Source organism: Galleria mellonella, unplaced genomic scaffold, assembly GCF_026898425.1.
Source record: "Galleria mellonella isolate WM207_F2 unplaced genomic scaffold, CSIRO_AGI_GalMel_v1 utg173, whole genome shotgun sequence".
NCBI classification, from domain to species: domain Eukaryota; kingdom Metazoa; phylum Arthropoda; class Insecta; order Lepidoptera; family Pyralidae; genus Galleria; species Galleria mellonella.
The window spans coordinates 6,088,584-6,114,249 of NW_026442016.1; the positions used below are offsets into that span (position 1 = coordinate 6,088,584).

General features: G+C 33.6%; 1 protein-coding gene across 1 annotated transcript; it reads right to left on the reverse strand.

The window, feature by feature from the left end:
* Nucleotides 1-11: 11 nt before the first annotated feature.
* LOC113515414 (uncharacterized) lies at nt 12-15,818 on the reverse strand. The gene is made up of 10 exons (XM_026899608.3): nt 15,498-15,818; nt 11,001-11,135; nt 10,267-10,470; nt 9,910-10,081; nt 4,221-4,343; nt 2,879-3,138; nt 2,287-2,491; nt 1,838-2,045; nt 1,112-1,292; nt 12-894 (listed from the first exon to the last, which is right to left on the reverse strand). Exons 1-10 carry the CDS (start codon nt 15,564-15,566, stop codon nt 46-48), a joined length of 2,406 nt encoding a protein of 801 aa, XP_026755409.2. The 5' UTR covers nt 15,567-15,818; the 3' UTR covers nt 12-45.
* Between the last annotated feature and the right edge of the window lie 9,848 nt (nt 15,819-25,666).

Genomic DNA, 25,666 nt, shown 5'->3' on the forward strand with positions numbered 1-25,666 from the left:
AAATAGAAAAAAAAAAACTAAAAATTTTATTCACTAATTAATAACCTAATCAACAAATATTATTTTATCTTCTTCTTTTCTATTTGGGGAAAAAAGATCTGGGTTTAATTTCGGGCTATTGCTATCATTATTACCCATGTAATGCATTATTTCATCAAGCATATTGTCAGGTACCTTTGAACCAGATGCGTTATCTTCCACGATACTATTCTGAACTTCATTGTGTTTGTTTTTATCTTTGTTAACACTACTATCAATTTCTTTTTGTGCACCATTATTTGTGTCTTTATTTTCAAACCTTATTAGAGAAGGATCATTCTCTAAAGTAATCTCCATTGAATTATCATGGACTGGATTTCTCTTTCTTAATTCCATCTCTTGTACGTTCATATGTTTAGAATTTCTTTTATCTGAGAACTTTGTTTCATAATCATTTTGTGAATTTTTGTAAACACTGCTTTTTGGTGATGAGGCATCTCGAATCCAATCGGGGCATTCTATAGATATACTTGATGCATTTGTAAAGCCATAATAATCGTCAGCTTTCATGTCTATCTTCGAGTTACATCCAGAGATATTCTCTTTATTAGATCTTACAAAAGAATAATCCTCATTAGTTGTATCGTTTCCAATCGTTTCGTAAACTGGTTCGAGTATATCAGCTAATTTTTCAGTTGTGTCAATTGATATTATTTCAGCGACATGCAATTTTGGGTTAACAGTGGCATAATCATTTTTTAAATCATCTATTTGTTGCGATGGTAAGCCCGTACTGTAGGTGAACCTTCTGTCGGAATTTATGTTGCTCATTCGCGGGTATATGGAATCGCCTCTAACTCGAGATCTTATTGCAGATTCTGTTTTTCTATAAGTTGCTTTTACCAACATGCGTACCTAAAATAGTATAATGTATTATAGAGCGCTCAAATTAAAGTACAATAGAAAAGTAAGATCTGGAAGTGGACTGTTTATAGCTCAAACAAATGAGTTATTTTTTATGGACATATTTTGAATCTTGTTTCTTCAATATAATATTTAATAAAATGATTTTCTTAGTGGTATGTGGAAAATTCATATTTAAATTCTAATATATTATAATCTAACAAATTACCTCCTTATTGACATAACAGTATAGCATAGCTACAATAAAACCTTGGAGTCCTTCAACTGAATAAGCGATGTAATAATAGACTTGCTCGCCAGTACAGTTGCTGGTAGTAGGCCTGAATGCCGTTAGCAAAAACTGGATTCCAAAAATTGGCATCAGAAATAGAGAGGCTTTGGCAGTATTCCTTTATAACAAAATAATGAAACTATTAAGTATTTTCCATTTATATTTATCTTCTATTATAAATTATATACCTGCTGTAAACAATGATTAGTGTATTTTTTTCATATGATAAAAATATTTAAAATTTCGTGTTTACCTTTGTTTGAAATTAATTACGGTATTTTGTTTACAGTACTAGACATAACAGCTTGTATGTCTGTTTCAGTATATACTTAAGGAAAATGTAAACAAACGGATGTTTGTCCCGACCATAAGAGGGCCTGCTGTTGTCTAATAAAATTCATTACTTGAATGAATGTATCGATTTGTTACTGATTTAATTTAAAGTTTCTATGATAATTTAAATAAAAGTTGATTACTTTTCAATAACTTCTATTAAAACAGACGATAAAATCATATCATAAATTTATCATGTTTCTACTTAAAAAAATCACATCACACAATAACGCTTCTGAAAAATGTTATACATACATTTTTATCTGATTATAAAACAATCATTTAATAATCATTGTATTGTCGTCATATTACAAATATTTTAATACTCACAGTTGATTCGCATTCTCGCTGTTCCTTACTTTCGTCAATAAAACCCTCATTACATCGGCGAACAAAATGGTGTTGATCAATAAAATAGCGACCCTGGGTGTGTCTAGAATCCATTGAATGTTACTGACTGTGTATATTACCCAGCAAGAGTGGTCGTTGTATTTACTCATTACTATCGCCCAAGCCACCACGGGGACAATGGCAATCACTGTATACAACAAAATATAAAAATATACTACTACGTACACATACTTTAAATACCTATTTAATATTTTTTTACAAAAAATCTATAATATTTTTTTACGCAATTTAGACTGGCAAGCAAGCTGACTGCCCACCTCATGGAAAGTGGTAACCGTCATCTATAGACGTATTTTTCATCTGTCCGTTAGCAACATCACCAATAGAATGTTACTTCGTTTACAGATAGAACAATACTTTATACTTACCAGCACCAAAACCATATAACCAGTTGATTTTTATATTATTTTTGAAGACAGCAACGATTAGCCGATGGAGGTAAATTCCTTCTGTGAGCATGCAGACGAATACGGCATTGGCTGCGACGCGCTCGGCTACGCTAAGCATGCGACATCCTACACCGTGATTTGACAATACTGTATCTTCCGAGTTGGAGAGTTCATCTATGTATATCTGAATATGAAAAGTAGATAATAATCGAATAAGTATATTCTATCTACCAAACAGCTTTTCCTCAGGTGTTTCGTTGCCTTATAAAATCTTATTTTATACTAATTGTATTTATTACGATGGATACATCTAACTGGATATTTTTATATATTAGTTTTTGTTTACTTAGATAATAATAATTTATTACATGGCCATAAATTTGCAAAAATTAGTACGAAAATATACTACTATGTTTTATTTATTTATGCACGTATGTTCTGCAAAATTCTTAAAATCAAAAAGCACATTGTGTACCTTTACATCTGCTCTATAGATAGGACATAAAATTATTCATTATTTTTAAAGTATTTTTGCTTTTAGACAAGTATTGCATAATTGTATACAACTTACCACACTTCTGCTAATGATGACCAGAACATTTCTAATAATGATTGCAACGAGCAAGTTTCTGTGCAGTATCACCCTCGTTATCCTTAGCCGCTTGTAGAAAAAGAATATGAACACAGCAGGCAGGCAAGAGATGATAGAGAATGATAACACACCGATGTGGAAGTGATATCGGCGGATAAGACGCGGGGAGACACTGCATGTACTGTAATCCGTTTGTTGTTCCCACGTCCCATTTGCATAACATGGTTTGCTACTGTAATCTGAAAAGGGTTTTTATGTATGCTATAGTCTGTTGCAGAAATATACAAATTGATACAATAAGGTTATTAAAAAAAAAGGTTATTATAAAAAATACTTCAACTAAATAATTATCGACATTTTATTAATATTATTAATATTGTATGCAAGTAGCAGATAATATTACCTTACAGATGTTATGTTCAATAACAAAGAAAAATACATAAGTAATACGAATATCAACTATGAGGAGCATCAGTGTAACAAGTTTACGATGGTCTCAAAACTAGTTAAATATTCTTGACAAAATCAATCGTTTTATTTTTACAAATAAAGCATAATTTCAGTTTTAATTTATTACCAAGATTGTATGCCTCTATTCTATAGGTATATTATTTTTTATATAGGACGCTGTTTAGTATTTTTTCTGCTTTTTAATTCTTATTTATTCTTATACTACGATTTCAAGTTGTTTTGGGCAAAAATACAATCGGTTTGTTTTCATTAAGGATGTTCTCTAATCTAATCTATCTAAAAAGAGAAAAAAGAAATGTATAAAAACATATATTGTAGTATTTATATAATCACAACAGTGAACATTACAAGTGAAAGCCGAAATAGTTTTAAGGTCAATATTTAAAACCAATATTTTTTTTCGTTCTCATTTGAAAAAGGTATTGTATAATAATAAAAAAACTGCTAGGTATTGTGATTCACGGTCTAACTACGAATTCTTTTATAATGTCATCAGAACATATATTTCTAATCACAACAGTGATGAAAGTACAAAAATCAATAAAATCAATAATAAAAACTGCTAGTTATTGTGATTCAAGGTCTAACAATTCTAATGTCATCACTTATGATATAAATGTATATAAGGTAAAGCACAAAAGAATATCGCAAAGATTATAATGTTATCTATTACTTTTAGATAGATAGTGCAAATAAAAAGTCTAAGCACAAACTACCTACATGTATTTTTATTACTATTATTATTAATACATAATTTTATGGCATTAGTCATGATTTAATTTTCATTTAAATTTATTTGTGAAAATAAAAAAAAAAACCGTTGAGACTCGTCAAAACTGTAATAACTTACGAGAACAAGTTGGCCCCGAATTAGAGTACGCAAACTCGGAACACACTTCATAAGCGATGGTGTCAGCTGGGGCGCCCCGCCAACATGTCCAGCCATCGAAAGTTGTCCCACATCGGGTCTCACCTAGAACATTCGACACATATGTAATGACAAAGTACTCGCTCTAAGCCTAAGATAAAGATTGATGATAAAAAATAAATACTTAGATATTTCGCTATTGGTTTTAGTTTACTATGACTATTATAAATTTAATATTATAATTTAATTTATTTAGTATTTCAGTATATACGCATACAATTGCAATCCTAGGTTTAGGAATGAAAATTTAATGTTAATCATACTTGCAATATTTATTTTCGCTAGCGACATTTAAATGAGGGATAATAGGTAAGAACGAAAGCAGGTCAGTTGACCAATCATAACATTGTTACCAGAAGTTACAACTATGAATTTTAACCTAGGATATTACTAGTAAATATAAAGATCAACCTCCACGCGGTTACTCCTTGGAACCGTCGTGATTAATACTTATATTCTTCATGATTGACTAACTGGCATCCTTTCATTCTTACCTATCATCCCTCACAAGTGCCGCGCCAATATATACCGATATCGCAAGTGGGGTGACTATTTTATCTTCACCTGTTAAAAAACCGTTTACTTACTGGTAATCCCCTTTCCTAATCAGACTTATTTATTGACTATTAGCGTTACGGAGAACGCATTGCTCGACATGTTCACATTTCATCAAGCATATAAGTAACCAAATGACCTCGTGCGAGCTTACCGCCATCACCCGATTTCAGTATTCTATAAATAATATGTGCGACTAAGACTGGTATGTTATGCAATCATCATGAATACAACCTATTCATTGTCCACTGTTGAACATGCTGTGTAGTACATTAAAATTTTAATAAGTATTTAAATATTTTTATTCTGTTATACCTTAAACTAAATAAAACGGAGTTCGTAAATAAGAAGGATTAATATAATCACAGCGTAATAGATAAATTTTTAGGTATCTACGATTCACAATAATTATCTAACTACACAGTTAATTATTTAGCCGTCATTCGCGTAAACAAATAAATAAATATGCGTAATGACTAATGAAATATTCCAAGAAAATGCGATTAATGCCATCTTGTACAAATTATTATTCGTATGTAGGTTTATAAACTGAAGCTTAATATGAAGAGCTATTAAGTGTTTGTTATCTGTCTGACATGTGGACCTATTACGTAGAAATACGCTTATTTGGGCATACGTACCTATACCATTTCCTGTCTGCACAACATGCGCCAAGTTAAAACTTAACCAATACCACAGATAGAATCATACCATACTAGTACCGGTACTCTAGAAGTGTTTACATTTAAGTACGTACTCGTATCCGTAATAATACGATGTAGATATATTGTTTTAATACATTTTTAATCCGAATTAAATACTATTCTTAGATAATTTAAGTATTTTTTCTTCTCATAATTTAAGAATTATTCCATAGAGAAACCGTCTTCGATCTTGATAAAATTTATATTAATTATTGTTTTTAAATTTTACCAAAATTCTCATCTCCCCTCTTAAGGAGAGGAGATGGCAACTAACCCCCGGTAGAAGCACAGTCGGCCGGGGTTCAGGGCCCCAGGGAGAGAAACCGGCGTACAATGCGGGCAGAATCTAAGAGCACCGCTTTCTGCATCTTTCCCGGGATGTGCCTCGGAATCCCAACCGTCTGAGATGTTGTTCCAGACTGGTTGGGATACCGTTCACCGACATAACGATTGGGATGATTTCGGTAGATGTCACCCCCCACATTTCGGTCACCTCGTGAGCCAGGTCGAGATATTTTCTCTTCTTCTCGGTTTCGGCTTTCACGAGGTTCTCGTCATGCGGTATGGTGACATCCACCAAAAACACCCTCGAAAGTGCCCGGTCCATCACCACGATATCAGGTTTGTTCGCAAGAACAGTCCTGTCCGTGATGATGGATCGGTCCCAGTAGAGCCTGACGCTGTCGCTTTCGAGGACCGGCTGTGGCTCGTACTTATAGTACGGCAACCTCTCATTCGCGAGGCCGTACTTCAGAGCTAGCTCTTGATGGAGTATTTTGGCTACCTGGTTGTGCCTGTGCAAGTACTCTGTGTTGGCAAACTGAACAACCCGAAAGCACATGTCTGAGTGACTCTCCAGGATGGCGACATGCTCGACAGATGTCCTCAGTGCCATCCTTCAGAATGTGCTTTCGGTAAGTCTTAACCACCTGATCCTGTATTGCACAGACAAAACCCTCGGTCTCTCCGAAGAGATCACCGAACTGTAGCCAGTGCACGGAGGTCTTCGTGTTTACGTACGGCCCGTGAAGGGCTTTGAAGAACCTTCCGTGCAACTCCTTCTCTTTCCATACGGCCTCCCGCTGAGAGGTACTCAAAACTTCGGGTTTTCGCCAGTCCTCTTTAGCCAGAGAAAGAGGGGTGAATCCTTTGTCACATTCTATGACCTCTCTATGCAAACCCTCGTCTCTTTTCTCCAGAAAATATGAGGCTGTCAATCTCGCGGTTGTGCATGGTCTTAATAGCCTCGACCACCATCATGACTGACGATTTCGGGTGATGCATTCTATGGAGGGTCATAGTTGTGCGGACTTTCCGATCCAGGGCTTCGAGTTCGGTTTGAGACCATCTGAGCACGCCAAAAGTGTAAAGGAGTACGGGTATGACCCAGCCGTTATAAGCTCGGATTTTATTGGCGCCCGACAAGGAACTTTTCAGTACTCTTGTAAGGCGCGCAAAAAATTCCTCGCGGACTGACTGTTTCATATCCGTCTCCTTCACACCGATGTTTTGTGACATGCCCAGATACCGGTATGTTTCAGCCTCGGAGAGGGTTTTAATATTAGAGGGATCTGTGGCGATCCCTTCAGTTTGAGTGACCCGTCCCCTCTGCACATGGAGGACCGCGCACTTGTCTATTCCGAGCGCCATCCTAATAGAGCTTATAATATATTTAGCAGCTCCGTTTACGCTCGGATTAGCAGTTTATTCAAGGTTCCTCTCCGATACTGAAATCCAGTCCCCGAATTCTTAAAACTGAGTGGATTTGGACTCAAACAATCGCCCTGGAATATTTCTCTCTTTATCTCTATCCGGTCAGCGGTATCCGTCAATCGCTCGCCCTGGATAGTATCGTCGTACTGCCTCATGCATGCCTCCAAGAACACTCGAACTGTACCGTCGATCTTGTACAGCTCGAGTATCCTCCGGAGCCATGAATGGGGCACGGAATCGAACGCCTTTTTATAATCTATCCAGGCGGCGGAGAAATTCCGACGGTTCCGCTTGACCACGTGCCCAGCGACAGTATCAATGAGGAGAAGCTCCTTCGATCCGCGGCTACCGCCCCTGCATCCGTTCTGAGCGCTAGATAGGATCTTATTCTCGTACACATGACGAGAGATCTTAGCGCTCAGAACGGATGTTAACGTCTTATATATTGTCGTAAGACAAGTGATGGGGCGATATTTAGATGGATCCGCGGTATCGTCCGTCTTAGGAGCTAAATGAGTGATCCCGGTTGTAAGGAAGTTCGGGAGCGCCCTGTTTTCGAGGGCACTCTGGAATTGCACGGCTAAGATCGCATGGCTGGCCGAGAACGCCTTTAACCAGTAGTGCTGCAATCCGTCGATCCCCGGACTTTTCCAGTTCGGAGCCCGACGGATCGCGGCAACCACGTCTTCCTCCGTAATGGCAATGGCGTTCATCGGCGTTATTCGAGCACATGCTTTCTCAACATCGTGCATCCATGCGCCCTCCTCATGTTCCACAGGTTCAGACCACAGCTGTCTCCAGAAGGCGACGAAATTGGCTGTTTCGGGTCTTTGTCCTGTGGGCTGTAGTTTTGGGCGCTCCAAGTTCCTATAAAACTTCCGTTGATCACTCATAAAGAGGCGATTCTGTTGATACCTCTCAACCCTCTCAGAGTACCGTGAGTCGCTTCCCCCATGCAGCGATCTTCTGCTTCAGTTCATCTATGCGCTCCGTAAGTTTGTGCCCGAAGTCCGGCTGGAACAGACGTACACCTGTCCCAGCAAAGGCCTCTTTTACGGAGCGCATAATTCTCGGGCGTGTGTTGCCCTCCCTGAAGCAGAGCAGTCTACCAATGAGGACTCTGGCCTGGGCGATCCGTCGTTCAATCCTTCTTTTCCAGGCTGGTTTCATATTATCCCTTTGGATATTACGTCCAGCCCGGGGCATTTTTGCGCCGGTATATCGGCATACTGCCAACGCAGCACCTAACAGGATTGAACTCGTCTCTCCCAGGTCACCGCTGCCCTCAAGGTACTGAGGCAGCAGTCCATTTGTGGCCTCAATGGCATCCCGCGTCGCCACATTTGGATATATCCGGGGAAGCTTCGGTCTCTCTTCGAGGGGAGTTCTTCGGATCTCTAGAATCGCCTCCTCTAGTATGCTCCTCATATGCTCTATATCCTGGGAAGTTGTTCCGTCCGCATCCGCTTCTGAAAGCGTTTCGGCAAACACCTCTACGCTAGGTAGCACGTCTGAGAATCGCGGAATTTGCTTCTGGAACAACTTCACTTCGCAATCGTTCGAGTTCGGTCGCGCTAAACATACCAGAGCGCTGTATGTACCGAACTCTGTCGGCTAGGTTCTGTTCCGAGACGGTTAGATCCGGTAAAAGACGCAGAAAATTATATCCTGTTCTGCCTGTTTCTGTCCCTGTAGCCCTGAAGAACGCACGCATGAGGTCCTCATTCATGGCTCTTGTCCACCTCATGCGACGTGTACCACCAGTGGCGGGCACCGATTGCTGGGCCTGTGACGGCCCTGCCGGCGCCAAGCCAGCTGATGTCGATGGCGAGGGGTCGGACCGGCCAGGTGGTGGGGCCGGTCGGCTGGCTCGCATTCTGCCGCGCCTACCGCCAGTTGTAGACGCGCCCCGGCGACCCCCGGGCAGCGACCCTATACTCTCTCCGTTATTATTATCCGCCATCTTTATTTTTGCCATTGCCCCTTTAGCCGCGTAGGTTTAATTTATACGCGTGACCGCCTTCCACGTGAGCTAGATGGTGAGCTCGGACGCGGGGTTGGACTTTGGAAGGCTAATTATTGTTATTATTATGTTATATTATTATATGTTATTTTTAATCTTTTGTTAAAAAATCATTAAAATCGATTCAGAATTGACGAAGTAATGTGGATGATAAGTGAAGATGAAGCAGGTCAGTTAACCCATCGTGATGAATTCAACAAGGATTGTTCACGATGGTTTCCAGGGGGAACTACGTGGAGATCGACCTAATAGGGAAAATTGCTAGTAATGGTACTGTCAATCTCCATTGCTAACAATCCCCCCCCCTCTAATATAGTGTGTTAGAAAATTCTTCTGGAACATAAATTATAAATATCAAATTCTTTAGAAAATTGTTGATCTTCAAAAGATCGCTTTTATTATCTAATTCTTATATTTATGTTGTAAAACACTACTCCCGCCATCAAATAATAAAACCTACGGGATTACCACTTTATTGTCAATAATTAAAAAAAATATTGTTATTCTGTTTTGTTTATATACCTACATAATTTTACAATCTTTGTACCTATGTATATATAGCTACTATATTCCTTACTATATAATCATTATGATAATAATATGTTAAGAAACTTACCGTTTGAAAGAGTATCTTCCATCAGATATTGGTCACAGCAATCCTTGGCTGCATAAAAGCATCTCTGCCAACGTTCGTGGGCCGTAGGAATAAGAGCATCCTGCACAGCTTTTACAACCTCATCTAAACCAGGGTCAAAAGGATAACAACCACATGTGCCATCTTTTTTTGCCTACAACATGTAAATATTAGTGCATATTTTTGGAATAGTTGAAAACATACATTATGTTTCTCTATAAAATTCTTATATATCCATAAAGGATAAATTTCGTGACGAGACGTAAAAATTTATAGTATGTTCGTAAGTATATGCCCATGCATGATTCAGGTGACGATTGTCGTATATTTATAACTTACAATTTCAATGCAAGGCGCTAACCGACGCTCGTATAAACAACTAGCACTCATATTAATTGAATTAGCACCACCAACAAACAGAAAATCTGGAGTGAAGAGCAGACACCCACAACCAGCGACCCAGTGGAAGATTTGCTCGTGGTAGTTACCATTACGGTAGTTACAGACTCTTGCATCATCAAGTGGTACTAAATCTGGTGGTTCCTAAAAAATAAATATATCATTAAGACTTAAAAGTGGCATGTAAGTCTATTAAATAAAATCTTCTACAAAGGTTCTAGAACTCATGACTTTATAACGCATAATACATCACAGTTTATCGCTTTGGCAGTTCTTAGCTGCTGAATCGGTTGCTTACTTCTAATTCAGTGTAAGTTAAGGCGCGTTATATCTAATACACCCTGGCCTTTTAAATATTGTCAGACAAAAAACTAGAGTAGATATAGAGTATGCAAGAAATATCTACCCACTAATCTAAGAATAAGAAATTTATGGAGATTTTGCTTCTTAAAAAAACAACTTAATTTGTGACTAAATTAATAGGGAATCAACATGAGAGTAAATACCGATATTGCACTAAGTCCGTTTAGACTGAAATTCAATAATGCATATCCATTGTCGCTTGCATGACAGAAATAGATAAGACCGTGGTATATGTACTCAGAATAGTCGCACAAAATAGTATGTGCTGTGTATTTTAATTTTCCTCTCGCGATAAAGTAAATGTTACTTACTTCACAAATATAAAAGTCGGGCTTGCTGCAATTCAGCTGATTGGTGCTAATAGCAACCCTGGCGTTACGGGGAAGCCATACGTCCAATGCTTCCCCTCGGACAACATTAAGTCCATGAGAAGAACAATAATCAGTCTGCAATGAAAAAATAAAGAAAACTTTAAATTTTAAAAAAAAAGTTCCGTACATTCAACTTTCACCTGTTATTGTGTGTTCGCGTTGGTATTGTGTGCACTTGCCATTTTTAGTAGCCGTGCTAAAATAAAATGAGATTAGGTAATCTCATTACATCACAGCTCAAATTGTGACTGGTGCGGAGTGTTCAGCATTGTAGCACTTTTCAGGACGAAGGTATGTATGAGTAAATGCCAAGGGCCACGTGACCCTCAGAGTAACATCATTTTTATATTTTTCAACTGACTTCAAAAAGAAGGTTCTCAATTCGGTTATACTTTGTTTTTATGTTTGTTACGTCATAACTCTGTCAGTTGTAAACCGATTTGGAACATTTTTTATCTGAAAGGATATAGTTACAGAGAGCATAGGAATATTATCAAAATCAGTTTAATAGTTTTTAAATAAAAATATTTGGGTTTACTACAATTGAATACGTTGTCTTTTTTTTGTGTAGAACACATTTTAAATATTATTATTTTTGTTTCAATATATCATTTTACAGCTTTATTTTGTTAAAATGCTGCGACATTTCTATACTAATATTATAAAGAAGAAAGATTATATTTTTTGTTTGTAACGGACAAATAATAAAATTACTATTTTAACCTATTTAATTCTTTTACCTAGAGAAAGCTACAGAGTTCTCTACGAAAATTACAAAAATATAATACAAATTAAAGCTAATATAAATTATTATACTATTTTTCAATCTTCTGTGACCTGTGCGAAGCCGGGGCCGATCTCTAGTATGCAACAAAACAATTGAAAATATATTGACCAATTCTAAGTATTAATTGACGATTTAGAAGGAGTCTTAAATAACAGTAAAGCAATCAGTAATTACAAGGAGCAGTCAACTTGCAATTTAGATGATAATATGGAACGGATGGATATTATATATCAGTTAAGTTTCTCATAAAGTGAAGATGAACTCTAGTAAAACATTAAACTAGAAATTTTATATTAATATAATTACTATCTAAATTATATACTGCGTCCTTAAATATGACAACTAAAATGTGAAAATATGTTTTATTTTTGTAATATCTGATGTATTGATGACCTTAAGATAATACGTATTTTTGGCATGCGTACTTACGCAAAAACGATGTGTGAAAGGGAATTACGTATTTGTTACATTGATAAAAGTTTTGAAACAAAAGTGTACAAATAATAAAGATTTAAAAATGACTATTTGTAAAATTTTGTTAAAAATTATAATACAATCGACTCGTCCAATTAGAAGCTTATCATCAGATCCTGATCATAATTTTTTACTATCTGTCTATAAATCGAAACTAATCTAAGAAGTTCAAACATAGAATTATTTGGAAAGTTAATGTGGTTAAATTTATGCTTCATTATAAACGACCAGTGCTTAATAATGTAACAGCCATCTGTCAATCTTTGAGTGTTAGCAGTCACACACATACCTACTAATGGAAGCGGAATTGAACATAACAATTCTACTCAAATAACTAGTGGTTTAGACCTTTGCAAAATAACACCTAGTTCATTAAAATAAAATATAAGTATGATTAAGAGTATATAATAAAATATATAATTTATTATTTGTATATATAAGTATGTATGTCTAAGTATATATTTTAATTTTTCTAGTTCTTTTTGTTTGAAAATTGTCACAATATTGTACACCGCTCTACCCACTAACACTGATGTTCTTTCCACTTTGCGTTTTCTGGAAGAGAATTCTTTTAGAGTTAAGCTCGTCTTTGTACATTTACTTACCTCTGTCATATTTTTATGTATTATTAGTTGGTACAATAAGGTATAAATAAATAAAAAAATAATATTCTAATAATCTCTAATGTACACTTTATGGACATTTCAAATATGGAACTTTTATATGGTATGTTATACAGATAATTTGAGAAACAATCGATATTCTTGATAAGATGAAAATTTTCGAATTTCTGACTGCTGAGCATCTCCAAACACTCAGTATCGAAAGCAGTAAACGTAACCAAGAATCTAAACTAAAGCTATAAAATATAAAACAGTGTATTAAAATCATATCATCTGTTTGTACATTATGATGGTATACAGACAGAGATTGAAATCTTACAATTTATTATTGGCGTTTTTAAATAAAAACAATTTGTCATAAAACTTATTTGCTAGGAAGGCTAGATTTATGACCAACATAATTACAGTTAAAATTGTCCTCGTTAAATTAAGTATAGACAGATAGTTGCTCAAGTACTATAAATTAGATTGTGCCAAGGGCGCGGTTCTACGATTGCAATATTTATCCTGATAATGATGTCTATATTTAATACGGATTATCCAGATAAGAAGGTAATTCTTAACTAAACACCTTATTTTTAAATCCATGATGAATTACATAAATTTCGCACTGTCATTTGATGTAGAATATACCATAAGCATTGCAATTTACCAACCCGCCGGCTAAGCGTGGCAACTACTGGCAAAACTAATGGAGGAGGCCGTTGTTCAGCAGTGGAGAATTAACGGCTGATATGATGATGATAGCAATTTACAAGCACATATTTTACTACCAGATCTGTGTTTGAACCCAAATACGGATGTACTACTACCGCAAATAAATTGTCTGGATAGACAATTGCTTTGTAGTGGTGGAAGAGAAGAATCAAAGCAGACGATTTTTGTACAGATGTTTCCTATGGTTTTTTTTTTGATGGGTGAAAATGGTATGGTAACCCCGCCTGCGCTAACGGGATACGCTGGCGGAGCACCAGTGAAGGGTGATAGATGAGAATGAAAACAGGCCAGTTAGCCCATAATGGTGAACTCATCAGGAATTAACCATGATAGTTTCCAGGGAGAACCGCGAGGAGGTCGACCTGGTTGGGTATATTGCTAGCAATGGAATTCTCAGTCTCCATTACTAACAATCCCTTTCCCCCTTGTTTCCTGTGGTTACAAGTGAAAGCTTTTTATTTTGCTAGGCTGCGTATTACCCACATAAATGAACTTAACTCATCGTTATTGATATTATAAACTAACTTTCTGGCCACTACTTCATACGCGTGGATTTTAAAAGTAGGAAAACCTCTTCTGTTATATATGGCGCATGAAGATAAAATTTATACCAAATTTTAAGTTGTCTAACTTAAGGAACACAAATGTAAAACCGCATCCAATTCAGTGCAGTAGTTTTTATGTGATGTTGGAACAAACATACAGATTAACAGACAGACAATAATTTCTAAAAATTATTGTTTTGGCTTCTTTTTGTCTTATTAAGATCCCTCATATTAATTTTTCTTTAATATCTTTCATATATAGACATATTTATTATATTACTAAGATGTTTATTAGTTCGTCACCTACTTAACGAATCAATCGATCTTTATGAAAATTAATAAATATGTACTACTTGGGACGGAGAATGATATAGGCTATTTTTATCCCATCATGTAAATATATCACAATCACGCAGACGAAGTCGCAAGCAAAAACTAATACATTCTAATCTAGTATTTTAAAGGGGATTATTCATTAATTAACTTGTAGACTAATACAAATAAAATTTCTTAGACCTAACAAATATCCACCTACGCTCGTAGTTGTCGATATATACTCGTACTATTTAATACATAATGTCTGTATTATGTATTAAACCATAGGAAGGTGAAGCAATTTGTTAAATCTGTACGTCGTTGAGATAACTTACATATTATAAAAAGTTTTTTTTTCCGATTTTATTAGTCATTGTTACATGAATGTTGACAACCTGCAGGTTACAATTATTTAATTATCTATGATGGTTAAATTATTAAAATTTACTACCTGATATTATAAATGAGTTTGTAAAAATATTTAGATATTTGTTTCTCAGTTCAATTAAACGGTTTGATTTAACGGATTTGAATGGAATTTGGTACATGGGTATAAAAAAATACGGTATCCTAACTAAATACATGGAGCACTTAATACGGGTGAGAAATAAAGATAATAAATAATATTTTTATTGTTGATTAAAAAAATATAATACTATTTATATAAAAGATGTGTAAAAGTATGATTAATAATAACGCAATGTTATAAATATGCATGCAATTTCGTAGGATGATGCATTATACTCAGTAACAGACGTAAGTCCATCGGAAACCATGGGCGGCAAAGCGCAATAAGGGTTCCATTTTAAAATGATATAATTTTACAAGCTTTTTATATATAATTATGGCTGAGAAAAAAGGAGGAGGACACCTAGAATCAGAGACTCGGGGCGGCTCACCACTTCTGCCCTTCCGTTAGTCCGCCACTGGTTATAATAAACTAGTCGTACATTCGATTAATAATTTTTAAAAATACCTGACAAAGGCTTTGTCCAACAATCCCACAGAAACAGATCAGAGTAAATAAGCTATCAAGTCTATACATATTCAGATATGTAATACACTGTAAAGACACTCATGTAATATCATGAAAGGAAACCATTGCCACAAAATATTTCACAGAAATCGGGAATAATATGCATATAACCAGTGTCACTATTAATTTAAGTTTGAATATAGAACAACATCGAACATTTCTCAACAAATTGAAAACACAACAGCTTTGTTGATTGTCTCTTGTAGCTGTTTTCTTTTGATGACACGTCCGTACTAACGCGTCAAAGAGACGTATGTTTGTAAATTATCTGCAACTACAATCTATTGTTATCTTTAGATTAATTATTTCAATGTGATATGAATAATCTTAAATACCTACCCGCTTTAAAATAAATTGAAAGGAAATAATACGTGCTTGTTTATTTAGTATATAGGTCTGAATAAATACGTAAAAAACATAAGTAATATATTATTTTACGTAAAACAAAAAATTATAATGACATCATTAGAAATTATTTTACTACGCTTTTGGAAAATAAATTAATAAAATCTAACATAATTAAACATAATTAAAATTAAAGGATTTAAATTAATTCTTACATTATATTAACCATCTATCCTATAATAAAGTATATTACAATATCGTGATTTACTAAGTACCTATTACGCACCTATAATTGAGTCTGTTAGGAATACCTACAGATTGTGGCAATTTGTTTTACAATATTATATAGATTGTAGTACTTATCACCGGGTGAATATTATTATAAATATTAGATATTAAATGATGATAAAATATACAGTTAACAAACCAAATTAAGGCGACTCAGCAACTGTTAGCCCTAGTTATTGGGTAACTTACTCTTAAATGAAGAATATAGTTTGTTTAATTTTAGATTGTGACTGCAAGTAGACAAATCGCTTACAACCACATACTAAATTAATATATTTGATATATTATACCTACTATACGCGTCAAGGGTGTTTTTCTCTAGTAATCTGTTCGATTCTAGAATAAGGCCATACGAGTATGCGACCCCGGCCTCCCGAAGCGCTGCAAGTTCCCCCCTTTCCTTTCCCACATAAATCCCTTATTTCTCTTATTTACTAATTTCCTTTAAATATTTCCAACGTTCCCTTCCTTTTTTCCTCGATCTTTTCCTCCATACCGTAGGTGGCGAAAACCACCAACAAATGCATTCCCAAAGAGGGTTGACATCAGACAGGCGATCGGTCGTAAAACTAAGCCAAATCTTTTTATAATATAGATAAAAAAAAAATATTACGCCGACCCCATATAATAATTGGGATATAAGTAGGAAGAAGATATATTATACCTACTATCTGTTTGTAAGATACCTATTCCTATAAATAGTATAATTTCATTCACATTTTTAAAGTAGCGTAATTTAGATTCTGCTGTACTAAAAATAGTAGGCGTTATATTTATATATACAACGACTCCCGAAACACAACGATAAACCGGCACAAGTAAGTGGACAAGTTTATGACTAGCCAGAGAAACTATAAAATATATTATATAAACTATAGTATATATATATATTATATATTTTTAATATATTATATAAACTATGCTGTATATATTTTAAATAAAACTAAAAATTGCATAATATTTTTTTTGTATTTCTTGCAAAAAAAATTGTAATTTTCATCACAATTTAAATATATACTGGAAAAAATTCTACGATAATTTTTTTTAAATACAAAAATGAAAACAACTAATCAATCTTTATTGAATTTTAAAAAATTGAATCCTCAGGAATCAACTTTAACTCGATATGTTGAAAAAAATTTACCTATACGAGTACGATAACCTTTTATTTTATTTTTATTTTAAAAATAAGCACAACTAATCAAGTAGAAGCTTGAACAATATTGTAATAACAAAATATACCTATTTTTTTCTGAACAAGAACCAAAATTAATTATTTAATCTTATCCTTTAAAAAATTTGTTGTGTCCAAAATTTTAATTTCGGTTAATTTCAATACTTTTAGTAGATAAGCGTCATCAGTCGATATACTCTAAAGTGCGAATAAAATCAGAAAAATAATTGTAAGTAAACGTAACACTGCTATATAAAGTTCATTATGGTGCAGCCAGTATCAGTAGAATTCAGTATATTTTACATACTACGCTATTAGAGTAGTAGGGTAGAATAGAAAGTATTTTATGTATAATACATTTTAGTAAGAATTAGAGAATTTAAATTCTTATAAACCTATATCATATGAGGTTTAACGTATTACCAAACATATAGTATGTATCCTACATGCTCCGATGATATTATCTCGTTCATTATTATCATACTAATGGTACTTGGAATTGTGACCTATTTCCGATCACGAACTCAAGATAGTTTATGTACGTACATGTATGTTTTAAAAATATCCATTCATTCTATTATTTGTATAGAATCGATTCTAGAATTTCAATACTATAAAAACATAATAGGTACCAATTGTATTCATGTTTTAAAAGTATTTGTATCCCAAATTTAAATAGATAAGATACAGTTTAACAGACACGTTACGTTACATAGTTATTTCACAGATTATGTAGATATCTATAACTACTTACATTTAAAGTAGGTAATTTCAGTATATGTACTTTGCATATTTTTTTTTCTTTAACATTATAATTAATTCAATTCAATTTATTTATTGCATTCTACAACATTATTATAAAAGGTCTAATGTGATTAAGATCGTATTCCAGAAAAAATCCGACTTTAAGTGTGGCAAAACTAATTATTTTGAATACTAATCAAATTAATTTTATCACAATTAGTGTGATAAAATTTCTTTGAGACTAATTTGTAATTATATACATACTTTTTCGAATAAAAATAAATTCCAAATTGGTTTACAACTGACGAAATTATTAAGTATAACAAACGTAAAAATATACAATTGTATTGAGAACCTTCTTTTTTTGAAATCGGTTGAAAATAGTTGAAAAATAACACAAATATAAAAATCTGTAGGTAATTATTGAACTTTTTTTGGAGTCGGAAGCGATTCCATAAACTTTAGATATACTATGAAGCGTTACTTTATGATTAGCCAAGGCGGCTATTGAAATCACCAAATGTACTAACTTCAATCGTGAAAACGGGTTCAAACTGTTAAATACGTGGAATCCAGTGACAATGAAAACGTAAAATAAAACCTAGTGACAACGTTGCGAGTTTTCAATGCAGAGTTGTTTGTAAGCTTTGAGTGAATACCGATAAGGTTGTCCCTGACGAAAATAAACGAAGAAAAAGGGCTGACAGATATGTTTATCATACATGATCGCATTTCATAATTACATAGGTTGAAATATTTTCATGCGCAAATTAAAGAGGTAAAAATCCATCAAATAGATATGCATATTGGGATCATCTATGGGATAATTTATTATGGATCCATTCTCGCGGATGTTACCTCGTAACAGAGAAACCGCACTTGTGTCTTCAATGCCAAAAATTGCCAAATTGCTAAAATTTGTATAAGACAGTCAAGTTTGTCATCTAAATATGTATATTGGAGTAAGGGACAATGGGAATACTAATCGCCAGTGCTAACAATATATCACCTGACAAGTTAACCTCCACGTGATCCTCATTCCCAGAAGATTTTGTAATTTTTTCCAGTAATTAAGATGAGATTTGATTTTATTTTTTCCTTATACTAGGCCATACAAAAGTACTGTCCGGCTCGACCCACTGAAACTGCGTAGAGATGTTGCATCTCTGTGTAATTATCGGATGATACTTGAGATTTTCACCATTGACTAAAATTTCATCCCAACCATCTGGACGAGTGGCGGTCCTCCACCGTGCGTTTTTCAAGGCACTTTCTTCCACGCACAACCACACTTTGGAATCAACTTCCAGCAGCCATTTAGACCGATACGACAACATAAGTCAACATATTCCTTTTTCATCAATGAGCACATAAATATGTATTATTGTGGGTGACCATGGGCGGCTAAGTCATATCAGGTGAGCCGCATGCTCGTTTGCCCCCTGTGTTTAAAAAAAAAAACAAGGCCATTAGAATGAATTAACATTCTATCTCATCCATGACAATAAATATGTATTGTTATAGATTACATCTAAGATACTAGTGAATAGATGAATTAACATACTACTGAATAGAGTTTATATATAGAGTAGGTATATTTAGTTTAATTGTTAGACAATAACTAAGATTCTATTTATTGCATCAAGATAAGATTTAGTACTCATAACTATACGGATATAATCATAATTTATTTACAAATAACAAAAAAAAGTAATTAAAACGTTTAAAAATTATTTAAAGATAAAAAATTTCTATGAGATCACTGCCAGCTGGTAGGGTGCCTAGGATACTTGCTGCATTTCTACGCTGAATAGCAATGGAATCATAATAAAGAAAGCAATATAGCAATAAAGCAATCATAATTTGATGTTTATACTTACTATATACTTTATGTAAATATAAGATTTTCTCAGAAGCAAATCGATTGACCAAACCAAAGCAAGCAAAGTGAACCTTAAATTATTCCTTATTGGCGTGTGTGTTCCATACAGAAAAGTATAATCGTATAAAGAACTTTCCTCTTTTGAAGTTTACTGAATAAATGTAGCGATGGATATTTATTCTAATGTACTTCGAGGAAAATTTATTAATAACATTTTTCCTTATTTATGATAAGGGGTTATAGGTAACTTACTATTATCATAATCATTATATTCACCAAGTGTGATGACATAAAAGAGATAACTCTTTTATTCGAATCTGACATTAACCTTTCTAAGAAAAATCGGTATTTCTCCAATACGTTAAACTAAAATCAATTCAAATCACTAAAGAGATACTTATATTGCTTACTATTTGTGTGAGGGTAACGTGCTGCCAAATATTTTTGTCATCGTTATATTGTACTCATATGCCTTTATACTCGTAAGTTTAAGGAATTTGACATGGTTAGTTCGGTAAATAGTTTCTTTTTTAATAGGCGAAAATAAAATGGTGTACTGATGAGCTGTTGTTATACACTGGCGGGACACCATTGAGGGATGATAAGTAAGGATTGGCTTGATATAACGTACATTAAATAAGTCGATTGGCCCAATGATGATGAATTGATATAATTAACTACGATTGTTTTTAGGAGCTGCGTGGACGTAAATCTGATATGTTATCAATGGGGCAGTTAGACTCTATTAGTAACAATCCCTTTTCCCCCTGTAAACAGCTTTCTATGCCCACCGAAACAGGAAATAAGCTTCGATCATTTTTAAATAACGCAAACGTTAATTTGAAAAATTAAAAAATGGTGATCCATTCTATGCCGGGACTACGGGACCCCTATTGGAGTAGAATGAAAATAAATTTAAAAGTATTTGAGACTAATCCCTACTTTTCACAATTATAGCTTAGCTCGTATTGAAATTTGGTCTTTAAAATAACTCATACTACTAAATTCTGAAATGTCAGTCTGGAAATAGAATGATATTCTGAATCTGGCGCAATGAAATCTGAATCTCATCCAACTTAATCTCACATAATGAAGTCGTTTAATTATACTGTGATGTTAAAAGGTTATATAAAAGATACTTTATATTATTGATCTATAGAATATAAAGAAAATAACGAATAGTTATATATATATTGGTTAAGTGTGTATTTGATTTTAAACATTGGTTCAGTGCAGTTATTGTTAAACTCTTTTTCTCTTACACTTATATGTAATTAAAAATATATATATATATATTTAATTGCAATAAATTTCAGCCACTATCATCTTGAAAATTAAACTACTCCTGACATTTAGTATTTGATTGATAATTATTAAGTATATAGAATCTTCAAATGCTTTCAATAGGATCTATAAATTTAATTTTCCTTTATTAATTTAATTATTTAGTATTAGTTTAATATTCTGTATGGAACCAAAAGCCTTTAGAAGTTATTTCTACTATATCGGTTTAACTACTTTTTGACGTATCTCTTGAAAATCTCAAGATTGTAGGTTGGAGGAAGTAGATACTTAAGAAGGGACAAAACTGAATTAAATGAAAATAATTTTACAACTCAAACATTTATTGATTGATGGAACTCTAAAAATATCGTCATGACACACTATAGTGATCAATGATACAGACAAGTGTTGACCTAGGACCCTGTTCGTAGATAAGGAAACTAGCCAGAACCAGTAACTGTTTGCACTTTTTATTCCGTTACATCTCCATATAAAAATGGCTAAATCAAACTCGAAGTTGTACATATTGTGATAAGAAATTCACTTATTATACATCAAAACAATAACTGTTTTTCTATTTCATAATTTATAATAGCAGTTAAGTCTTCGTATACGAGAACTTAGCTACCAAAAGACAAAGGAGCTTAATTCATCTGATATTTTTAGTTATATTGTTTTTGTATTTATATTTCTCAATTAAAGTCACCGTTTTTTTTGCAATTCCAAATCAAATTTGTAACGATTTAGAAAAGCAAAAAATTCGTATTACAAAACAAAATGCACTTCTATAGATACGACTTCGTTAAAATATTTTCAAACTTATGTGACTACAAAACATTTTGGTGTGCAATGTGACTGTATTATCACGATTTTTTTTAATGGTTAAAAATGGAATGATAACTCCGCCTGCGCTATCGGTACACACTGGCGGAGCACCAGTGATAGATGATAGGTGAGAATGAAGGCAGGTCAGTTGACCCATCGTGAAGAATTCGACAAAAATTAACCACCATAATTTCCAGGTGGAACCGCGTAGAGGTCGACCTGATAATAATTTATTGCTAACAATGGGGATGTTAGACCCCATTATTGCCGCTTCCTTTTGCCCCGTATGTTTACGATTGAAGTCGTTAATTTTGCGGAGCTTAATGTACTTTTATAACAGCTCTACATTGAGCTTACAGTCATCACTGCAGCAAGCAGGAACACGAGTATAGGTAAAGTAGATAAATACTGACGATTAAAGTTAACAATCGACCCCAAGGAAGCTATTTTGTTTTACCTTACACTAGATAAAATAAACAGGCGCGGGTAGTGGAGTACGGTTGTGCGGTATATAAAATATTTCACTTGCTCCTACCTATAATCTTCATTTAAAAAAAAAGGAAATTGTAATATATCACGTCATATTTATTTTCACATAATTATATTTCGTAAAAGATTCTAACTTGATAGAGTTTACACAGTTTTGAACTCGTATTAATTTTATTCGTATCATTATTGCAGATGCAAATTTTTTTTGCGGACGCGTCACAAATTGTACTTGTATAATATAGCCATTACGTAGTACATGTCTTGTTCATACACATATCCACTATGTAGTTACGTTTCGTTCGTATATATTATATAGTCAATGTAATAAACACGTAATACTAATATGAGTTATTCAGTCATTCACACGTCATTCGTTACTGAATTATTATATAAATCAATTCCAAATCTGAAAAATATAAAAGTGAATATTCATTTATTATTCATATGAATAACAGATTTATTGCGTCAGAATTACACCAATAGGCCGCATCGAATAACATGAAAATTGCATTATCACGGTTGTGTGTAGGTATTTGAAAGTTTAAAGTTTATCAAAGTTGACGTAGCTCCGTACACGATATCAGTGATGTTTTCATGGTTTAGGTACAAAATTATTATTATTAACTGTGACGTATTATCAGCTAGTAAAACGTTGAAATTTTTAAGATAAATTGCATATTTGATATGATGTAATTTTTCTTTTCATTTCATTATGAATTTATATTGGTCTTGTTTCATTTGAATTTAGTGATGGTAGACATAAGTGGTTCCGATGATTGTCCAGCTACTTGATGTAACAACAAAAACATCAAATAACTGATACTTAGCAATACGTACTTACCTAACTGATACATAAATAGTAATAAATATGATACAAAACATAAATGTATTGATGTAAATACATATTAGTAAACAATAAAACGTAACTAGCTACAAATTACTAGCTTAACCTATCTTCTGCGACTCTATTCTACATTTACGTTTAAATTATCTACATTTAGAACTAGCTTTTTACTCGCTACTTTGTATACGTGGATTTCAGGGATCAGAAAATCAAAGAGATATACCATTCCTAGATGGCGTATCAAGATGAAACATACACCGGTGTTTAAGTTTTTTTTTTAATGGATGATAATGGAATGATGAAAGAAAAAGAATAAGTGAAGGATGATAGGTGAGGATGAAGTAGGTCAGTTAGCCCATCGTGACGAATTCAACAAGAATTGATGGTTTCCAGGGGGAACCACGTGGAGGTTGACCTAATAAGGCATATTGCTAGCAATGGGGCTGTCAAACACCATTACTAACAATCCCTTTCCCCCCCGGTTTTTAAGTTAAATTTTTAGAAATGCAACTATAAAAATCGCACCAAACTTCATATAGTAATTTTTTGCGTGGTCTTATAATAATTAAACAGACAGATAATTCATCAATTCTGAACAGCTTTCACAATTATTTTGTAATCGATAGGGTAGTATAGTTGTATAGATAGATACTCTAATGTTGATCAGAAATTAATTTAGTAATGATTGAAGCTGCCATTTTTCTTTGTAGAGTAAAAAACTACTTAGTGGTTTTACCTTTCCATATGGGCGTCTTTAGTGAGGGGTTCCGTGCTCACCCTAGAATTGTCTGGTACTCATTCCAGGATGTGTGACAAGTCTGATAGTACAAATACACCGTTTTTAAGGGGCCAGGTCCATCCCCGAAAAATAATCTCATATACACTAATGTTTTGACTTTTGGAAATTTGCTTAATCATGCTTAAGCGGCTGGATGGATTCGGATGAAGTTTTATACACAGATAAACTATATTAATAAAGACTAGATTAAAAATCTTTATTCTATCCTAATTTACACAGACAAAATTGTGGGGTACATTTAGTAGGTAGATAAAAAAATAAACATATATCTATGAAGCGTGAACACAGTAACATTGTTCTATGCGATATTGAAGTCACTGTCGCCCTGACGATTAAAAAAATGGATAATAGAGGTCACATCAGGTGTTTATACTGATTATGATAATAAGGCAATAACAACGTTCATTTTCGTCTGATAACTATATGCCTAAACACATACATACGAACGTATGCACAAACATGAGCACACTAGACGCTCCAGTTATTATTACTTATAATATATAAAAGTAAAAAAAATGGGACTCATAAAAAAATCTACTTTAATTGTGATACAACCAGATTTCATTTTAAAAACTAAATTACTGAACTGATTCTATGAGAAAATTTCTATGAGATCAATCTGTAAGATTGTATATCATAATATAATAATAATATAAGCCTTTATTCAGACATTTTATTTAAAAAAACAACTTATTATTTATTTAATTGCTGTTGTCTGTTTGCTTATTAGCAAAGGCCTTCCCCAACTGTCTCCAATGGTCTCTATTGCTAGCAATTCTTGTCCAAATACCCCCTGCTTGAGCCCTAATGTCATCTACCCATCTGCTATGTGGTCTTCCTCTTCTCCTTTTTTTGTCTTTCGTGTACTAAAACATTATCTTTTTACTCCATTTATCTCTCCCTCTAATTGTATGCCCTGCCCATTTCCATTTAAGTTTTTTAATATATATAACATCTTTAGTTTTTATGTGTTTTTTAATTGTGTTATATATCTTACAATCATATATGGCATATATTGTAGTTTTTTAAAGTGGGATTGGTAGAGCCCAATTTGCAACCATATGAATAATATAAATACAGGTTTCAAATAGTTTATTCTAACTGTGTTTGTCATTTTAAAATTAAAATTTATTAACTCCAAAATCGTTTTCAAATTACTGAACGTTTTTCAATCTCCTTTGTAGTTAAGTCTGGTTGGTGTTAAGATTGTATATACTTCCAGATAAAAAAAAATCCTAATCAGTTTAAAACTGACGGAGTTATGCGGGTAACAAATATAAAAAAAAAAATATAAACAAATTGAGATCCTTCTTCTTTTTGAAATCAGTTGAAAATGAAACTCTTTTTATGAAACTTGTACTTAAATTTTCCTGACAATGAATTACGCGAAATATAAAGCGTCATAATTTTTAGCAGACGTACCTAAAGTTAAAGC